This window comes from Bemisia tabaci, unplaced genomic scaffold (assembly GCF_918797505.1).
Source record: "Bemisia tabaci unplaced genomic scaffold, PGI_BMITA_v3".
NCBI classification, from domain to species: Eukaryota; Metazoa; Arthropoda; class Insecta; order Hemiptera; family Aleyrodidae; genus Bemisia; species Bemisia tabaci.
Window position 1 is genome coordinate 63,664 of NW_027311755.1, and position 16,556 is coordinate 80,219.

The window sequence follows — 16,556 nt, forward strand, 5'->3', positions numbered from 1 at the left end:
TAAGCATAGGAAGTAGATCCATTGCCAGTGGTAATTTTTGCAAGGTTGCAACGGTGGAGGATGCCGCCCGTGTATGTTTTAGCTTATATTAGAGGGTCAATCGATGATTGCGAAGATTTTGAGGTAGAAATACAGTTTTTACGGAGGACGTCCCGTAAAGGGTTGGCGGCAGGGCGTTGACGAAGAGATGTTGCGTTGTCAGTTGCCCGATAACCTCTGGGAAGACAGGCATATGTGGCGTTTGGGTGTCGTAGAACGCCAGAGTGCGTTGTAAAGCGACTTTATACAGGGTGCGGCAAAAGTCCCGGGACGGCTGTTTATTTTTTAAACGGCTACACGTAGAAAAACGAATTTTGGGGGATGTTCTTGGGTCAAAGTAAGCTACTTTTTGGCACTCCCCAAAATTTGTTTGGGGGCCCCCCTAGGGGAGGGCGGGGGGCACCTTTTTTTTTTCAAATGGCAACCCCCCCTTTGTGGCACCTCATTGGAAAGATAATAAAAAAAGAAAATTTTTGGCGCAAACCGCAGGTCAAAATGTTCATTTTTGACAAAATGGCGGCCGGTCAAAGTTCAAAATGGCGGAAATTTGGCATCTCCGTTGTTTATTGACGGATTGGTGTGAAACTCGGAATCCTAGGGTTTTTCGAGATGAGAAAAACGATTCTGGTATTGGTTTTCCAGAAAAGTCAGTCCTTTTCAAAATGGCGGCGGTCAAAATGGCGGCCTCGAGCGGGAAGTGGATATATAGGTTGCATATCGTTGGATTTGCATGAAACTTGGTATCTGGGGCTATTTTGGCACGAGAAGAACGAATCTTTCATTGGATATCTGAAATTTTGACAAATTCCAAAATGGCGGCGGAAAAATTGCGGGAAATCAGTTTTACGGCTCTTTACCGATGATTTTCATGAAATTCGATATCCTGGCGGTTTTTGGCTCGTTAAAAAGGAATCTTTCATTAGATTCTTAAAATATCAAATAATTTCATGCAAATCCATCGGTAAAGAGCCGTAAAACTGATTTCCCGCAATTTTTCCGCCGCCATTTTGGAATTTGTCAAAATTTCAGATATCCAATGAAAGATTCGTTCTTCTCGTGCCAAAATAGCCCCAGATACCAAGTTTCATGCAAATCCAACGATATGCAACCTATATATCCACTTCCCGCTCGAGGCCGCCATTTTGACCGCCGCCATTTTGAAAAGGACTGACTTTTCTGGAAAACCAATACCAGAATCGTTTTTCTCATCTCGAAAAACCCTAGGATTCCGAGTTTCACACCAATCCGTCAATAAACAACGGAGATGCCAAATTTCCGCCATTTTGAACTTTGACCGGCCGCCATTTTGTCAAAAATGAACATTTTGACCTGCGGTTTGCGCCAAAAATTTTCTTTTTTTATTATCTTTCCAATGAGGTACCACAAAGGGGGGGTTGCCATTTGAAAAAAAAAAGGTGCCCCCCGCCCTCCCCTAGGGGGGCCCCCAAACAAATTTTGGGGAGTGCCAAAAAGTAGCTTACTTTGACCCAAGAACATCCCCCAAAATTCGTTTTTCTACGTGTAGCCGTTTTAAAAAATAAACAGCCGTCCCGGGACTTTTGCCGCACCCTGTATATATAAATAAATACAGTTTTTGGTATTCTTCTAATTGATCGCGTTGATTTCAAAGGCTATGAATTCACAGAGGAGAAATGAATACTTTAAATAATCAGATGAAAAAATTAAAAATTTTCCTTTAAACAAATATTCCTCCATTGCACGGAGAAAAAAACGTCGTGCGTGAGACCCGAAGTTAGGTCATATGGATCTTTGAAGTTTTCGTATTGAGCATCTGAACACTTTAGGTCCAGCTGCTGAGGTTTGGATCACACATCTGAAACTTCAGTTCTTACATCTGAAGTACTTCGGTTTTCCCATCCGAAAAACTTCGGTTCTTACATCTGAAGTACTTCAGATGTAAGAACTAAAGTTTCAGATGTGTGATCCGAACCTCGACAGCTAGACCTAAAGTGTTCAGATGTTCAATCCGAAAACTTCAGAGATCTATATGACCTAAACTTCGGGTCCCTTGCACGAAGTTTTTTTCTCCGTGTGCGATGAAGCAAAACCAGTTGTGGCTTTTGATCTTTTTCCGAACATGATCGCGTTCATTTCATGGTTTTAAATGTGTTCTAAGGTCATAGCAAAAAATGGATCTTCTTAAAAATAAAATTAAAAATTTATGAAGTAACCTATCAGCCAGAGTGTCTCGTCCTAGGAGGAAGCTGGTAGGCAAGCTGGCATGCGATTTTCCGTCATCGTCTCCTCCTGTAGGACAAGTTGCCTATCTCCGCATTTGAAGGCGATTCATTTCATTCGTTTAGAGCGATGTGCGCTGAGGTGATAGTCGGTTGCAAACTTCAACTAGAGCAAAAAGGAGGGTTCTTTCGTACAGGAAATTGTTCAAAAATCACGAGGAGCGCATCGGGAAAGTCTGAAATACACTCCTAACTTCAAGGTCTGCGTAAAAAAGTATACGGTTTTTTAAACTGCCCGCTTCAAAGACGATAGTACAGCATAGGTGAGCAATTCGTAAGAGGAATTCTTCCATCCAACCTCTGCGCACCAGGATTCCACGCAATATTCAACGTGGTCAACGCCAACCCGCCAAAATACACGTGACGATATGAGGAGCTACCAACCGCCATGATTATATGTAGACTTTCCATGCGTTGATAAGGACCATGGTGCTTCTTCAGGATTTGCGCGCGGAAGCGTCAGCCATGTTGAATGTTGCATAGCATCCTGATGCGCAATGTTTGGATGGAACGAATCCTGTTACGAAATGTGTACCAGTGACGTAGTATCGTTTTTGAAGCGGGAAGCTTCAAACAACGCATATTTCTTACGCAGATTGTGAAATTAGGAGCGTATTTCAGACTTTCCCGATGTGCCTATAAAGTGGCTAACCACAATGGCTAACTGTAGTGTACCTTGCCTGCTAAGTTGAAGGTAAGCGACTATATATTTCTATGTTGTTGCATACTGCACAATTTTTCTATTATTAATATTGCCGCCCATGGCCCATCTGTAGTAGCCGTTACTCAAGTAGCAGTGATCGCGATAAATAGCGATTTTATCGGTTGGTTATCGCGATTATATCGGTGGCAATATATCGAGATATTATCTCATTAAAAATTGCGATTTATGGCGATCAAATCACTTCACATCGCAATTTTTGGTTCGAAACAATCGTGATCAATTTTCGTCAGTAAAATCAAGATTAAATCGTCATTTATCGACATTTTTAATCGGAAAATATCGCGATAGATTGTCGGGCGATAAAAGCGCAATTTTATCGCGATCAGATCGAGGATAATTGCTCAGATGTTGATGATCCTGGCGATTTTATCGCCGAAAAAATTGCAATTTATCCCAATTTTCTCGTTGAAAAATGTTACTTGGGTAACATTTCTAAACGGAAAAATCGCTTTATATTGCGATTTTATCGACGAAAAAATTGCTAGGATCATCAACATCTAAGCGATTATCTTCGATCTTATCGCGATAAAATCGCGCTTTTATCGCCCGGCAATTTATCGCGATATTATCAACATAACAATCGCGATAAATGGCAATTTAATCTCGATTTTATCGACGAAAATTGATCACGATTTTATCGATCCAAAAATTGAGATTTGTAGCGATTTAATAGCCATATATCGCGATTTTTAATGCGATAATATCTCGATATATTGCCACCGATATAATCCCGATAACCAACCGATAAAATCGCTATTGATCGCGATCACTGCCACTTGCGGAAAGTGGCACACAGCGGACACAGCGGAAGTTTGCAACAGGTCCGTTTTAAATTTCACGAAATTTTGCCGCCCATCCGTAGTAGCCGTCAGGAGCACCCGAAATATTTCGTCTACAATTTGAATCGACACAATCGATATAGTCGATGATCGACTCTCGATTCGACACTTGTGTCATTAGGATGGACGAATGTCTAATTCGAATGCGATCATTCGAATATTCGAAACTTTTCGAATGCGATTATTGCGATTATTTGAGAATTCGAATCTTGCGATTGCGAATACTTCGGAATCGAATATTCGAATGTGATGCGATTATCTCGGTGCCGATAATTCGAATATCGAATATTCGATTATCTAAATATTCGATCATCCCTATTGTGTCATCACGTGAGTGCGAGTGAACCCACGGGCGCGGCGACGCCAACGAGATGGCGCCAGCGTCGCGGCGGCGGGCGCCTGCGCGGGGTTGCGCGGGTGGGCGCGCGGAAGGTGGTCGATTCGTGCCGTGAAGGGGAGCGCGCCACCCCCCGCCCCCTCAGTCCCGCGACGGTTTCGGTCGATGTGCTATCAGTGCTCGCGCCAACTGGCCTAAAAACCACCGAAACTGAACATGGAATCGCGGAAATCCCCGAGGCCCAGCTAGGAAACGTCGCGAGTGCCGTGCACCCGTGGAAATTCAAGGAGTCGATTGTGCTTATAACCTAGGATGTCAGGAGCTGGGCCAATCTAGAAGGTGAGTAACCACGGGCTCATAAACATTGGGGGGCTATGTCCATATTTGTTCAGGGGTTGTATTCATAGACGCTCTTTCAACAACCCCTTTCCTTAGGGAGGCCCTTTATCGAGGGGGAAAATCCTAAACCTCGTATCTCGTTTGCAGTGTTTCAAAATCTCCGTTTTTTTAAGGAAATCAAATCAACATCATTCATTGAAATTTGTCAGGTTTTTTCGCACGAGAAGAAGAATCATGGACGTTTTTCATTCTTCCTCTGTTTAGTTCTCCATTTAAAGAATGATGTGTGACAGGAAGTCTGCAACGTCGCAATCTGAGATACGTGGGTTGGGAGTTTTATCATCGATATGCCCAAATAGAACAGTTCAATGAAAATATTGCGAAGAAGTTGCGATTTGTTGTGCTTATAACCTAGGATGTCAGGAGCTGGGCCAATCTAGAAGGTGAGTAACCACGGGTTCATAAACATTGGGGGGATATGTCCATATTTGTTCAAGGGTTGTATTCATAGTCGCTCTTTCAACAACCCCTTTCCTTAGGGAGGCCCTTTATCGAAGGGGAAAATCCTAAACCTCGTATCTCGTTTGCGGTGTTTCAAAATCTCCACTCTTGTTACGTCTTTTTAATCAGATCAAATCGACATCATTCATTGAAGTTTTTCAGGTTTTTCCTCACGAGAAGAGGAATCATGGACGTTTTTCATTCTTCCTCTGTTTAATTCTCCATTTAAAAAATGACGTGTGACAGGAAGTCTGCAACGTCGCAATCTGAGATACGTGGATTGGGAGCTTTATCGTCGATGTGCCCAAGTGGAACAGTCTAATGAGAATATTGCGAGAGTTGCGATTTAATGCAATAAAATTGCAATCTGTAACAAAGAATTTCAATATTTTCACATTATTCTGGTCAATAAATGCCGATTTAAACAATCAAAGATGAGTACCATGCGTGAGAAAGATGGGCAACTTGCAATGCAATGAAAAATCGAAATTTATTTCAATTCGATTGCCATGCAGTTCATGAGGATGTGTATATTTTAACAGAAGATAGGCAACATAGACAACTATGTAATTGCACTTGATTTCGCAATCTGTGCTACTTGGGTGGTTTACATAGTCATTAAAGGGGGGTAGAAAATTTATGATCATAATATGGACAACTTTCATGAGCCTCAAGCCAAATTTATCGATATAACTTTTAATATTGGATTCCTGGGATGGATTGCAATGATTTGCAACTTCAAAAATCACAAAATTGCAATACACTATTTATATTTTGCAATTTGAGGTAGATTCGTAGTTACCTAAAAGTTTGTCAAAACCATGGATTTTTTTCTTTTTGAATAGTTCATTTTTTCGTACTTGTAAATCACTACAATCCCTCGTAAGGATCTGTCTGTATATGTTTTACATTTGAAGTAGATTCTAAGTTTGGGAAAATTTTCGCTTAGTTATCATGTTAAAGGCTCTACTTAAATCTGCCGAAGTCATTATTTAAACCGTATGGGGCCTCCCTGAAAAAAGTGACGTATAGGTCAAGGAACTATTAATACCCTTCTTGTTGTTCAAGAAGGATTCAGCAGCTTGGAACTTATTTTCACTACTGAGTGATGATAAAGTATGAGGATATACTGCGAGTTTAGGTACCTATGTATCAAAATTATCGCTTCTGATCCATTTTGAATTGATACAGATAGAAAAATGAAACAGTTCTGTCTCCAGTGCTTTACTCACAACTCGTCGAGAAAGTTCAGAAAAGAGGGAAAACATTTTTACGATAAAGCACGTTTGTAAAATATAGCCATATGAGTAACAAAAATCTATCTTTCAATGTTGTTTGTGCGAAGGAAACACTAAATTCATCGAGATATATTCCTAAAAACATGGATGTGCGTGTTGAATTTGATAATATATGAGAAAAAACAAGGTCCACACCACTGCGCGCTCTCTCTGTAATCCTCTTCTTGTTTGAACTTTGCTCGCGAGAAAGCATAATACTCTATGATGCAACTATTTTAACGCCCAGGTAGCCTGATTTGCATAACCACTGAATTGAAGGCGAACTGAGTTTCTTGTGTGTGTGTCTTACTTGTCAGGACTTGATAAAACTTCTTTCCGCAGCATATGCATCCGTAATTTCTAAATGAGCTATCAGCGAAAATAGAGGATGACGGATCAAGCTTTGAATTCTAGCAGTAGTAGACAAAATTTAATCCCAACTTATTGTTCAAGTTTTTATTATATTTAATGTGCAAAACATTTAATTTTTAAAGCTACACTAATATTCTATTGAAGCATGCGTAAGGAACAACTTGTTGAACTCGCTTCCTTATACTTTTGAAGTATGCAGATTAAAACCTCAAGAGTTTAGAATTACCTATTGCTATACTGGCACCGAAGATAGGCACACCAAAGTGATGAAATTTAATCAGGCTCGTTCACATTCTCATCAAATTTTCTGCTCACACTTTGAACCAGATATAACTCATCATCCTCAAAACAATTTATGAGTATAAATTCTGATCTGGTACTCAAAAGAGGCTCGAAATTGTCCGCCAGTTCCGAAATGTATCGTACAAATTTACGAGAGTAAATTTTATACATTTATAAATCTTTCTCTGATGTTCTGATTCTGGATTTTTTTCTCGATAGGAGCCTCCGTCACATTAAGATCTTACATCTTCACGTTTATTCCGATAGATAACCCTCAAAATCGATGGCTGAGTGCGGAACCATGTAACTCCGTTTGTAACGTTCCAGACTTCCTGTGATACTTCACTTTTACGTTGAAAAACTAGTCAACGGAATTTCTTGAAAACTTTCATGATTTTTCTTCTCTATCAGCAAACTATCCTGTTTGAATCTCAAGCTATAAAGTTGGCTCATTTTCTTCAAAAAAGTAAAATAAAATAAGAGCGGAGTTATTGAAACACCGCAATGAAGATACGTGGTTTTGCACTTCAGCCACCGATATCAGTGACATGGCGCGCTTTGCGATCTATCGATATTTCCCCATTTGCAGCTGTGGTAAATAATCGATTATTAAGGCGTTCTCTGCGAACACTTTGTTTATCGATACTTTAACATGGGGTTAAACGGCCGATCAATCGATATATCGCAAAGCACGCAACGCCACTGATCGATATGCGTATACCAAAGGGAGGCACGCGGTCGGACGAAGTACCAAATCGTGCAACATTAGTTTCCTTCCTAGCTCATCTTTCAAAATATTCTGCCATTCCCGGAATTTATCAGCGTCATGGCTTCAGTTCTATCTCTTTTCGCTCCTCACTAGGCCACTGAAAAATTCTCTCACGTTCGAAATGCCTCACGGATGACCTGACCGGTCGCCAAATCGTCGGCATTTTTCAGATGTGTCATGTCCAGCATTCACCAATTCCTGAGAGGAATGTTGATGTTCGTAGTCCACCGAGTCGGGTGTTTTGTTCTCATCATGGCCGTCATGTAGCAGGCTCACATATAGTTATGATCTAGCTTTGATTCAGTGTATTGTATGAGTATTGTCTAGTTATTCTTGGTGTTCAATACAGTCTTTCATTCATGCCTAAACCCTACGTGTTCAGTTCTTCATTCCTTCTTGTTATTGCACCGATTCCATTCATCACAAGATGCTTCCTCGTCAGCGCGCTTCAAACAAATATTTCCTCGTTTTTTAAAAAATCGTCGTTCCCTGGACGAAGGAACGTAACTCAATTCCAAGGTTTCAAAATTGACTCTGATAATGGAGCTGTGGTACATTTTTTTAAATTCATTTTCGCGAGGTACATACAAAATGAGGAGAACACGTATTTTACCTTTTTTTCATTTAATAAAATTTTAGGTGGGAAAAGGACTTCCGAAGTTGTCGAAAGTTCAACTCCGTTTCAAACGGAAAAAATATCGCGCCAACATATTTTGTGACGTCACAAGGATCATTGAACGCCGTGATCCTTTCTCCACCTGTTTATGTGTATTCCGGTCGTTCAGCGGTCATGATACATGAGATTCACGGGGGTTGAAACCATGGGTTGTCAACTTTTATGACGTCATAAGAAAAAAGGCAATGAGAAACGTTCTTCTCATCACCACAACTTTAAGCCCATTTTTGTCAGTGAAAAAAGCTGTTTCGAGCCGTTTTAAGCTCGGAAACTCCCTAAAATACACGTAGATTACGCCTTTTTATCAAGCAATTCCAGGTGCATGCAACAGCCCCATTCAATTTTTCACAAGGATATACCCATGCAATTTTTGTCCTTTGTCTGATTTTTGCATGAGATCAGATAAAAACTTGAGGAAATTTTCAGTTGGAAATGCCCAAAAATCTACGGTTAAAAGTGCAATTTGCGAGGGACAATTTGGCAACATTGAAATGTAGTTACGTTCTTTTGCGGGAGAAATGACGAAATGTCTCGACCACTCTTGAGCACCGCAGATTGCATGATCGTGCATATTTTACACCCAGGGCTCTCTAAACGGCACCTCCCTTAATGCTCAGCATACGACTTGGGCATCTTGGTGGATTTTGTGTTATGTGTTTTAGTTATATCACGTTACTTTCACGACGCTTTCTAGCGCTCTACGACCCTTAGCCACCACTAATTCCTTTCAAACCACGGACCCTGGCCTAAGAGTCCTGCACTTAAGCAAAGCTATGAGCAAAGTCTCATCCCTCGACCCTTTCATTAGGCACTCTTTGCGTCTTATCGGGGGACATACAATCTAGGTCCTTATCCTGCATTTTAGCCGGTGTCTCTCTGTACACATCGTCGCCCTCCTGCACTAGAAAAAAACACATTGGATCTAGAGTCCAGACTCTTGAAAAAATTGACAAGAAAAAGGACTCTTGATTCAAGCAGATTTAAGCTTAAATCAAAAGGAAATCCGCTCAAATTAAGAGGCTTGGTTCTTGATTTAAGCTTAAATCTGATTGAATCAAGAGTTTTTTTTTCTTGTCGATGTTTTTAAGTGTCTGGACTCTAGATCCAATGTGTTTTTTTTTCCAAAGTGACACAAAGGCGTAACTGCATTTCGCGACGAGCCCTGTCGTCCATTTAACTCAATGATTTCCCGGGCTCATCTCAATGTGTAGTTACGCTCCTTTGTCAGCCAAGCGACGACATGATCGAAACCACCTTTTTTTCGTCGTATTGGCTTCTCCGGGAGCTTATAGTATAGATGTCGCTTCATAGCACATCCCTGGTAAAAATTGACGATAAGAGCTGCGTTTCAAAATACCATAGGAATTCTTACAGCCAGCTGAAGAAGGCCACAGAAAATCATATAGCTGGCTGTAGAATGCGGAGAAAATCATACGAAGCTATAAAAAATTATGCAGCCGGGCTATAGTTCCTGTCGCCGGGCTTTACACTTTATCGCCTGGCTGTTGCTTTTTCGCCATCGATTATAAAAGGCTATAAGAAATTGTGTAGAAATTCGTGTACTTTGGAAATCATTAAGTTTGATACGGAACTACCTTAAGTAATATTTACAAAACTCACATTATATTTTCCTTTAAAACATACTTTTTTTTCATCAATTAAAATGAGAATAGTCCATACAGAGTGCAAACATTTCAAAATCATGAGTTGAAAAACGCTGACTCCGCCAGATTAAATATTAGAGCCTAACACAAAGCGGAGCGGCGACGCACTGGCGCCTACAAACCTAACAGGGATACTTCACGCATTGCGCAACGCGTGAAGTATCCCTGTTAGGTTTGTAGGCGCCAATGCGCGTTTCGCGCTGGCTGCCCGCCTGCCGCACCGCAGCGTGCCACGGCGCTTGAAGCAACTATTTCACACCAGAGGTATTGCACAATATCATACGAAACTGAGGGCGCTCTAATATATTAGGAATGGCAGGCATCAATCAAAAGTACGGAGCTTGCCTCGCAAAATAAATCAAGATACTACGGCCGAAAAAGAGAGCAGCGGTCCAAAAACCCACTAAGTCCCAGCATCCGTAACTAGTGACGTTTAGCATACACTTTATCGCCTGGCTGTGAGTTGCTTAGTCTCCATCGACTATAAGAGGCTATAAGAAATTGTGTAGCCGGCTATAGAAGCTATTGGAAATCTTACAGCCGGCATTAGGTCGATGGTATTTTGGAACACAGATTCTACTGCCAATTTTTACCAGGGATCCTGGCGCTCTACGACGCTTAACCTCCACTGCCACCTGTCAAGTCACAACCCTTTGGGCATCGAGCTACTTAACATTTCTGTCTCAACCCCTTCTCTCCAACCTCTCATTGGGCGCCCTCTGCGCCTTCTCCCAGGAAGAACCCAATCAAGGACCCTGTTAGGCAACCTGTCTCCCGCCATTCTCTGAACATGATAATACCAAATAAGACATAAGCCCTGGATAGACGATCAAATTCCCGAACCAATTCCGATCAAAACAGCATCAAACTGTCGGGAGTCATCAGTTTTAAACTCATTAATTTGCTTCATTTTAAAATGAAAACTTGGCAGTAATGTTTCCTGTGGCAGGAAATGATGAATGGTGGCACTCCATCCTGATCTTACTTTGAACAAATAAGTGCGGCCCGTCAAAATTTGATGGTAGATGGTGACCATCAGTCATCAGCATGTCTACTTTGATCGGAATTAGTTCGGAATTTGATCGTCTATCCAGGCCTTGCCGTACCGACATGTCCATACTCTCCCTATTAAGGTAGAGTCCCTTTATACCCAGAGTTAAGACAACTCGATTATCAGCTGACTGGCAGCCGGCCTTGGCTGGCCATGGAAGCCGAAACGATCGCACCCAAACGAACGATATTGAGGGATAAGGATCAGGAATCCTGCGATGTCTGTCACACAAAAACAACAACATCAACAAAGTGATCAATTAAAAAGAAAATGAGATTGGTTTGTGAATAATTTCTTAATCTATTTTCATTTTGGACCTACGGAAATAACAATTTACTCTTGATAAACCACAATTAGGTAATATTTTCATTATTCTTGTTCCCATTCGGGGTACCGCCATCTTGGTGCACTCGTTTCGGCCTCCATGAGCGAGAACCAATCAGAATTGGATTTTTTTTTAGGCCACTTTCAGCCCAACCCTGGCCCAACCAAAAGTGAGTTGTCTTAACTCTGGGTATAAAGGGACTCTACCTATATACATGTATTCCATACTGATCGTAATGCATCTTTCTGTGTGCAGGTGGGACAGGTATAGCGTGCCGGCGGGTTAGTTGAAGCTGCAGCATGGATTACTACCGGGACCAGGAGGAGCCGCAGTCGATGCCGATGTACCCCCCGGGGCAGGGGGCCGGGCCGGGGATCCGGCCGAAAGTGGACCCGGAGGCCCTGGGCGAGGTCGACCCCTCGGCCTACCCGCAGCCCAAGGAGGCCACGCACAAGATCCGCGGCAAGTCCGACATCATCGAGCTCCTCTTCGGCACCGTCGACCAGGAGCTCCTCACCGTCAAGACCTTCTACTTCTTCTTCTACTCCGCCTTCGGCTCCCTCTTCCCGCTCATGGGCGTCTACTTCAAGCAGATGGGCATGAACCCCGGCCAGTGCGGCCTCCTCATTGGCTCTCGCCCGTTCGTCGAGTTCCTCGCCGCCCCTTTCTGGGGCAGCCTTGCTGACAGGTCAGTCTCCTCTTTTCCTTATAAGCCCTTGCGGGCTGATTGTTGACATGTATAGACAAACCTATAGACACAGAAGGCAAAAAGGATATGAAGGGATCCTATAGGTGGAAGTGGGTGGTTGCAGGCTGATTGTTGAAATTGATAGACAAAGCTTTAGACAAAGAAGGCAAAAGGAATATGGAGGGATCCTATAGGTCGAAGCAGGTGGTTGCAATGGACAAGAGTTTTTTTCTTATTCTTTTTGGTAACGCAAGGCAAATTCCCTGGCATATTAAAAAGAGTCCGCACTACCATTCTCCTTCCAGAAAATAAATTGTTCGATGAAATCTGGCAGTGGCTAATGTGACTCAGGTGCTCTCTGCTCAACGCAATCCAATTCGTCTTGAAATCTGATAAGCACCATCTACGGGCCGATCATTAATTGAAGTGGATTGACAAAACTATAGAAAAAGGAGTCAAAAAGGATCTGGAGGGATCCTATGGGTAGAAGTGGGTGGCTCCAATGGACATAGGAGGTAGGTAATAGCCTAACTAACGGCAACCCATTTACCCCCTTAGTCTATAATAACCACTCATTTCAACCAAAAGGATCGCTTCATACTCCCTATTACATCTTTGTCAGTCGCTTTGTCTATCAATTTCAACAATCGGCCCGCAGGAGAAAATAAGAGTCCGCATTGAATACAAGGAAAAAAGTATCAGGGGCTATCCCCTAAAATTGTGGTAGGTGTTACCCCATTTTGTTGAATTAGTAAGCTAATTTATTGGGGTACTAGTGGTACTACCTACCACAATTGGATTACATTTTGCAATAAGGAACCGCACTATCTCTGGCTCTTCCATAAAAGCACCTTTCTGCATAGGGAAACCAATGGCATATATGTTGTTTCTAAAATGAGCCAGAAATAGTGGTTCCTTATTGCAAAATGCGGTCCAATTAGTTGGAAATGTCACAGTTGGGACAAACTCCTACCTCTTCTTTTCGTGTGGGGAAAATAAGTGAACACCAGATTTGCCCGTTTTTTCTTCAGCAAATCAGACATCCGACGACCACGGTTTCATTTCTTATAGAGAAAACCGAAGAATATCGAAACAATGTATTTTTCTGCAATCAATTTTTCGGCAAAAATATTATCTCGACTGAATCCTTAAGGATTTGTCGTTTCTATGGATGTATAATACATTCCACTCACTTCAAAACGCAGCAAAGATTTTGATTTTTGAAATTTCAATTTTCTTCCAGTCGGGTCGATGTTTTTGACCAAAGAGCTGATTGGACAGTAAAAAAAATCGGTCTAAATTACAAATAGCATACTAAAATTAGTTTAGTGGTTAATTTGGTACAAATATAGATCCTGGTTTTTAGCAGCCGGGGACTTTCAATATTGTCGAACATAGAAAACACTAGTCTGCTCACATCTACGAGTTGAGTTTAAAAATGTCTAACGTGTCTATGGCGTGTAACGTGAAATTCTGACGTTTTTCAATTCATAATTGATATTCTAACAACACGTAGGCTCAATATCAAACTTTTTTCGGTCAATGAAGATACCCTCTTTTTTAAATGAAGTCATTCACATTGTCGAACTGCAAAAACAATTCAGTGTGGTGTCGGATGAAAACTAATGAATTAAGAAATATTTCAGAAAAAAATATTGAACTCCTTATTCGCTGGATTTCAGCGCGCTGCAGTATTCGTGAAAAGAACAGCGCCATCAAATCCCTGGCCGAAATGTCGAGACCGTTACGAACTGGCGTTTTGGTCATTAATTAATGCCATGTCTCAAAAGCGAAATGAAAAATTCAAACGAACTTTGACATTATGCGTCGCCTCTCTTGGTTGGAGAGAGCGAACTCTTAAGAATACACGCTAAAACAGAAAATTTAAAAAAAAAGTTAAATGTTTTAATATTCCTGGATGACCGCTTCGGTTTGAAAATCTACTAATAGAAAAAGAAGAAAAAAGGAAATAAAAGCCCATAAATAGTTAACTAGTTAGTTAATTTAATGAGATCAGCAGCTATCCCGTTTTTTTTTCATACTCAGACGTTATTGCCTGTAACTTAACACGGAGCGCGCTGATCGCTGGTCCACTGTGAACGCGAAGAATTTGAAATCGCCTTCAATTTTTGTGCCGCAACACGCACATTCACAGACCACGAATTGTTGCATCCTGCGTTTACACTTACTTTATGTCCGTGCTTCAGCTTTTGACACCATGCCAATGCGATGGGTTTCCCCTGCTGTTCTAAGACAGAACGGCGTATGAACATTCGAATGTTGCCAAATTATTCCCGATAAAATATTTACCTTTGTATGAGCGAAGCGGAGCTAATCCAACAAAACTTTAATTGAAGAGAATCAGCGCATAGGGCTTCAGAAAGTACGCGTTTACTTTTTGAGATTTTTTACTTAACTAAAATCAATTATTAATGTTTTGAAAATATGATCTAGATTAGCTTATGTTTGATTTTGTTTTAACTTTTTTAGTCTAATAGATTTTTATGGGGAGCTACGACGCTAGATAGATAATTTCTTCTTGAAAACGCTCACTTGTGTTGACTTTTGTCGAGTGATATCTTTACTGTTTTCTTTTATTGCTTGTCTTAGTGCCACGTCATATTAGGATCACTATTTGTAACAATTTGACGTCATTAAGCGAAAGGCCTTCTAATTAGAAACAATGAATGAACAATTAAGAAACAACTTGTAATTGAGTGCAACACGCGAGATGCGTTATTCTAGTCATTAAAATGTATTTAAATTAGTCAATTCTGTTATAGGTTGCTTCGACTAGGATAGATATTTCTGTTGAATTGAAAAAAAGAGGGAACACTCTAGTTTACTATAGAAAATTGCCCACAAAAGTGCAACTTATTTGATTAATAGTTTTTTCCGTCGCAAAATTGAGCAATTTGATCTTACAATAATTGGAGCATGAACTCCAAAGCATTGAGCAAAAAAATCGCAACATATTGTTACGAGCCCTTATGAATATAGCCTATAAAAATGTGGTGGTTTTAGTGCCCATGCCAACGACAAAGAACGAAGCCTTTTTTTGCATCATTCGTGTGCCAAGTCTCAATTAAGCAAAATGAACGGTATAACCCGTATTTGCGTGAGATACTTTGGCTACACGGGTTCATGCTCTCAGGACTTACGTGGCAATATAAATAATGCGCTTTTGTTAATACTCTCATAATTGCTTCCATTATCCTGAATGATTTTAGAAGCTCACCAGCAGCCCCGCGTAGTGTAACAGCGTGTTTTTTCTTCATTTTTTCGTCTTTGGTCCTTGATTGGATGTACACTCACTATCTGCTTGGCCTCCTCCTGAAAAGTTAAAAATCCCTCGGAAAGTGTGAGGAATTTTGCAGAGTAAGTGCGTGACGACTCTTTCATTTTTGAAATTGTATGTTTGATGACGTTTCGATACCCTGGTAAAAATTGGCAGTAGAATCTGTGTTCCAAAATACCATAGACCTAAAGCCGGCTGTATATTTTCTTATAGCTTTTTATAGCCAATGGCGATTAAGCAACAGCCAGACGATAAAGTTTATGCTAAACGTTACTAAATACGGATACTAGGACTTAGTTAGTTTTTGGACTACCGCTCTCTTTATGTGCCGTAGTATCTTGGTTTATTCTGCGAGGAAAGCTCCGTACTTTTGAAGGATGCCTGTCATTCTTAATATGTTGGAGCGCCTTCAATTTCTTATGATACTGTGCAATACCTCTGGTGTGAAATAGTTGCTTCAAGCGCCGCGGTACGCTGCGGCGCGGCGCGGCGGGCGGGCAGCCAGCGCTGAACGCGCATTGGCGCCTTCAAACCTAACAGGGATACTTCACGCATTGCGCAATGCGTGAGGTATCTCTGTTAGGTTTGTAGGCGCCAGTGCGTCGCCGCTCCGCTTTGTGTTAGGCTCTAATATTTAATCTCGCGGAGTCAGCTTTTTTCAACTCATGATTTCGAAATGTTTGCACACTCTGTGTGGATTATTCTCATTTTATTTGATGAAAAAAAATATGTTTTAAAGGAAAATATAATGTGTGTTTTGTAAATATTAAGGTAGTTCCGTATCAAACTTGATGATTTCCAATGCACACGAATTTCTACACAATTTCTTATAGCCTTTTATAGCCAATGGCGATAAAGTGTAAATCCCAGCGATAGGAACTATAGCCCGACTGTATACTTTCTTATAGCTTCGTATAGCCTGGCTATATGATTTGCTCCGCTTTCTACAGCCAGCTATATGATTTTCAATAGCCTTCTTTAGTCGGCTATGAGAACTCCTATGGTATTTTGAAACGCAGCTCCTATCGTCAATTTTTACCAGGGCAAGAACAGCTCAAAATTACCCTCAAGACAAATCAATTTTTCAAAATGGTCCCAGGAAGGCCCCATGACCCCC

At 41.2% G+C, this 16,556-nt stretch overlaps 1 protein-coding gene across 3 annotated transcripts in view; it reads left to right on the forward strand.

Annotated features, from left to right (window-relative positions):
- Window positions 1–4,326: 4,326 nt before the first annotated feature.
- LOC140225857 (major facilitator superfamily domain-containing protein 6-like) overlaps window positions 4,327–16,556 on the forward strand; it is a 105,046-nt gene continuing 92,816 nt past the window's right edge. Inside the window, exons 1-2 of one of the 3 annotated variants that reach the window (XM_072305828.1) lie at window positions 4,327–4,536; window positions 11,709–12,141. In XM_072305828.1, the coding sequence (XP_072161929.1) occupies window positions 11,753–12,141 (389 nt within the window). In that variant the 5' untranslated portion in view covers window positions 4,327–4,536; window positions 11,709–11,752. Of the gene's footprint in view, window positions 4,537–4,870; window positions 4,980–11,708; window positions 12,142–16,556 lie in introns of those variants that run through there. The other 2 variants (XM_072305826.1, XM_072305827.1) reach the window with 2 other exon arrangements.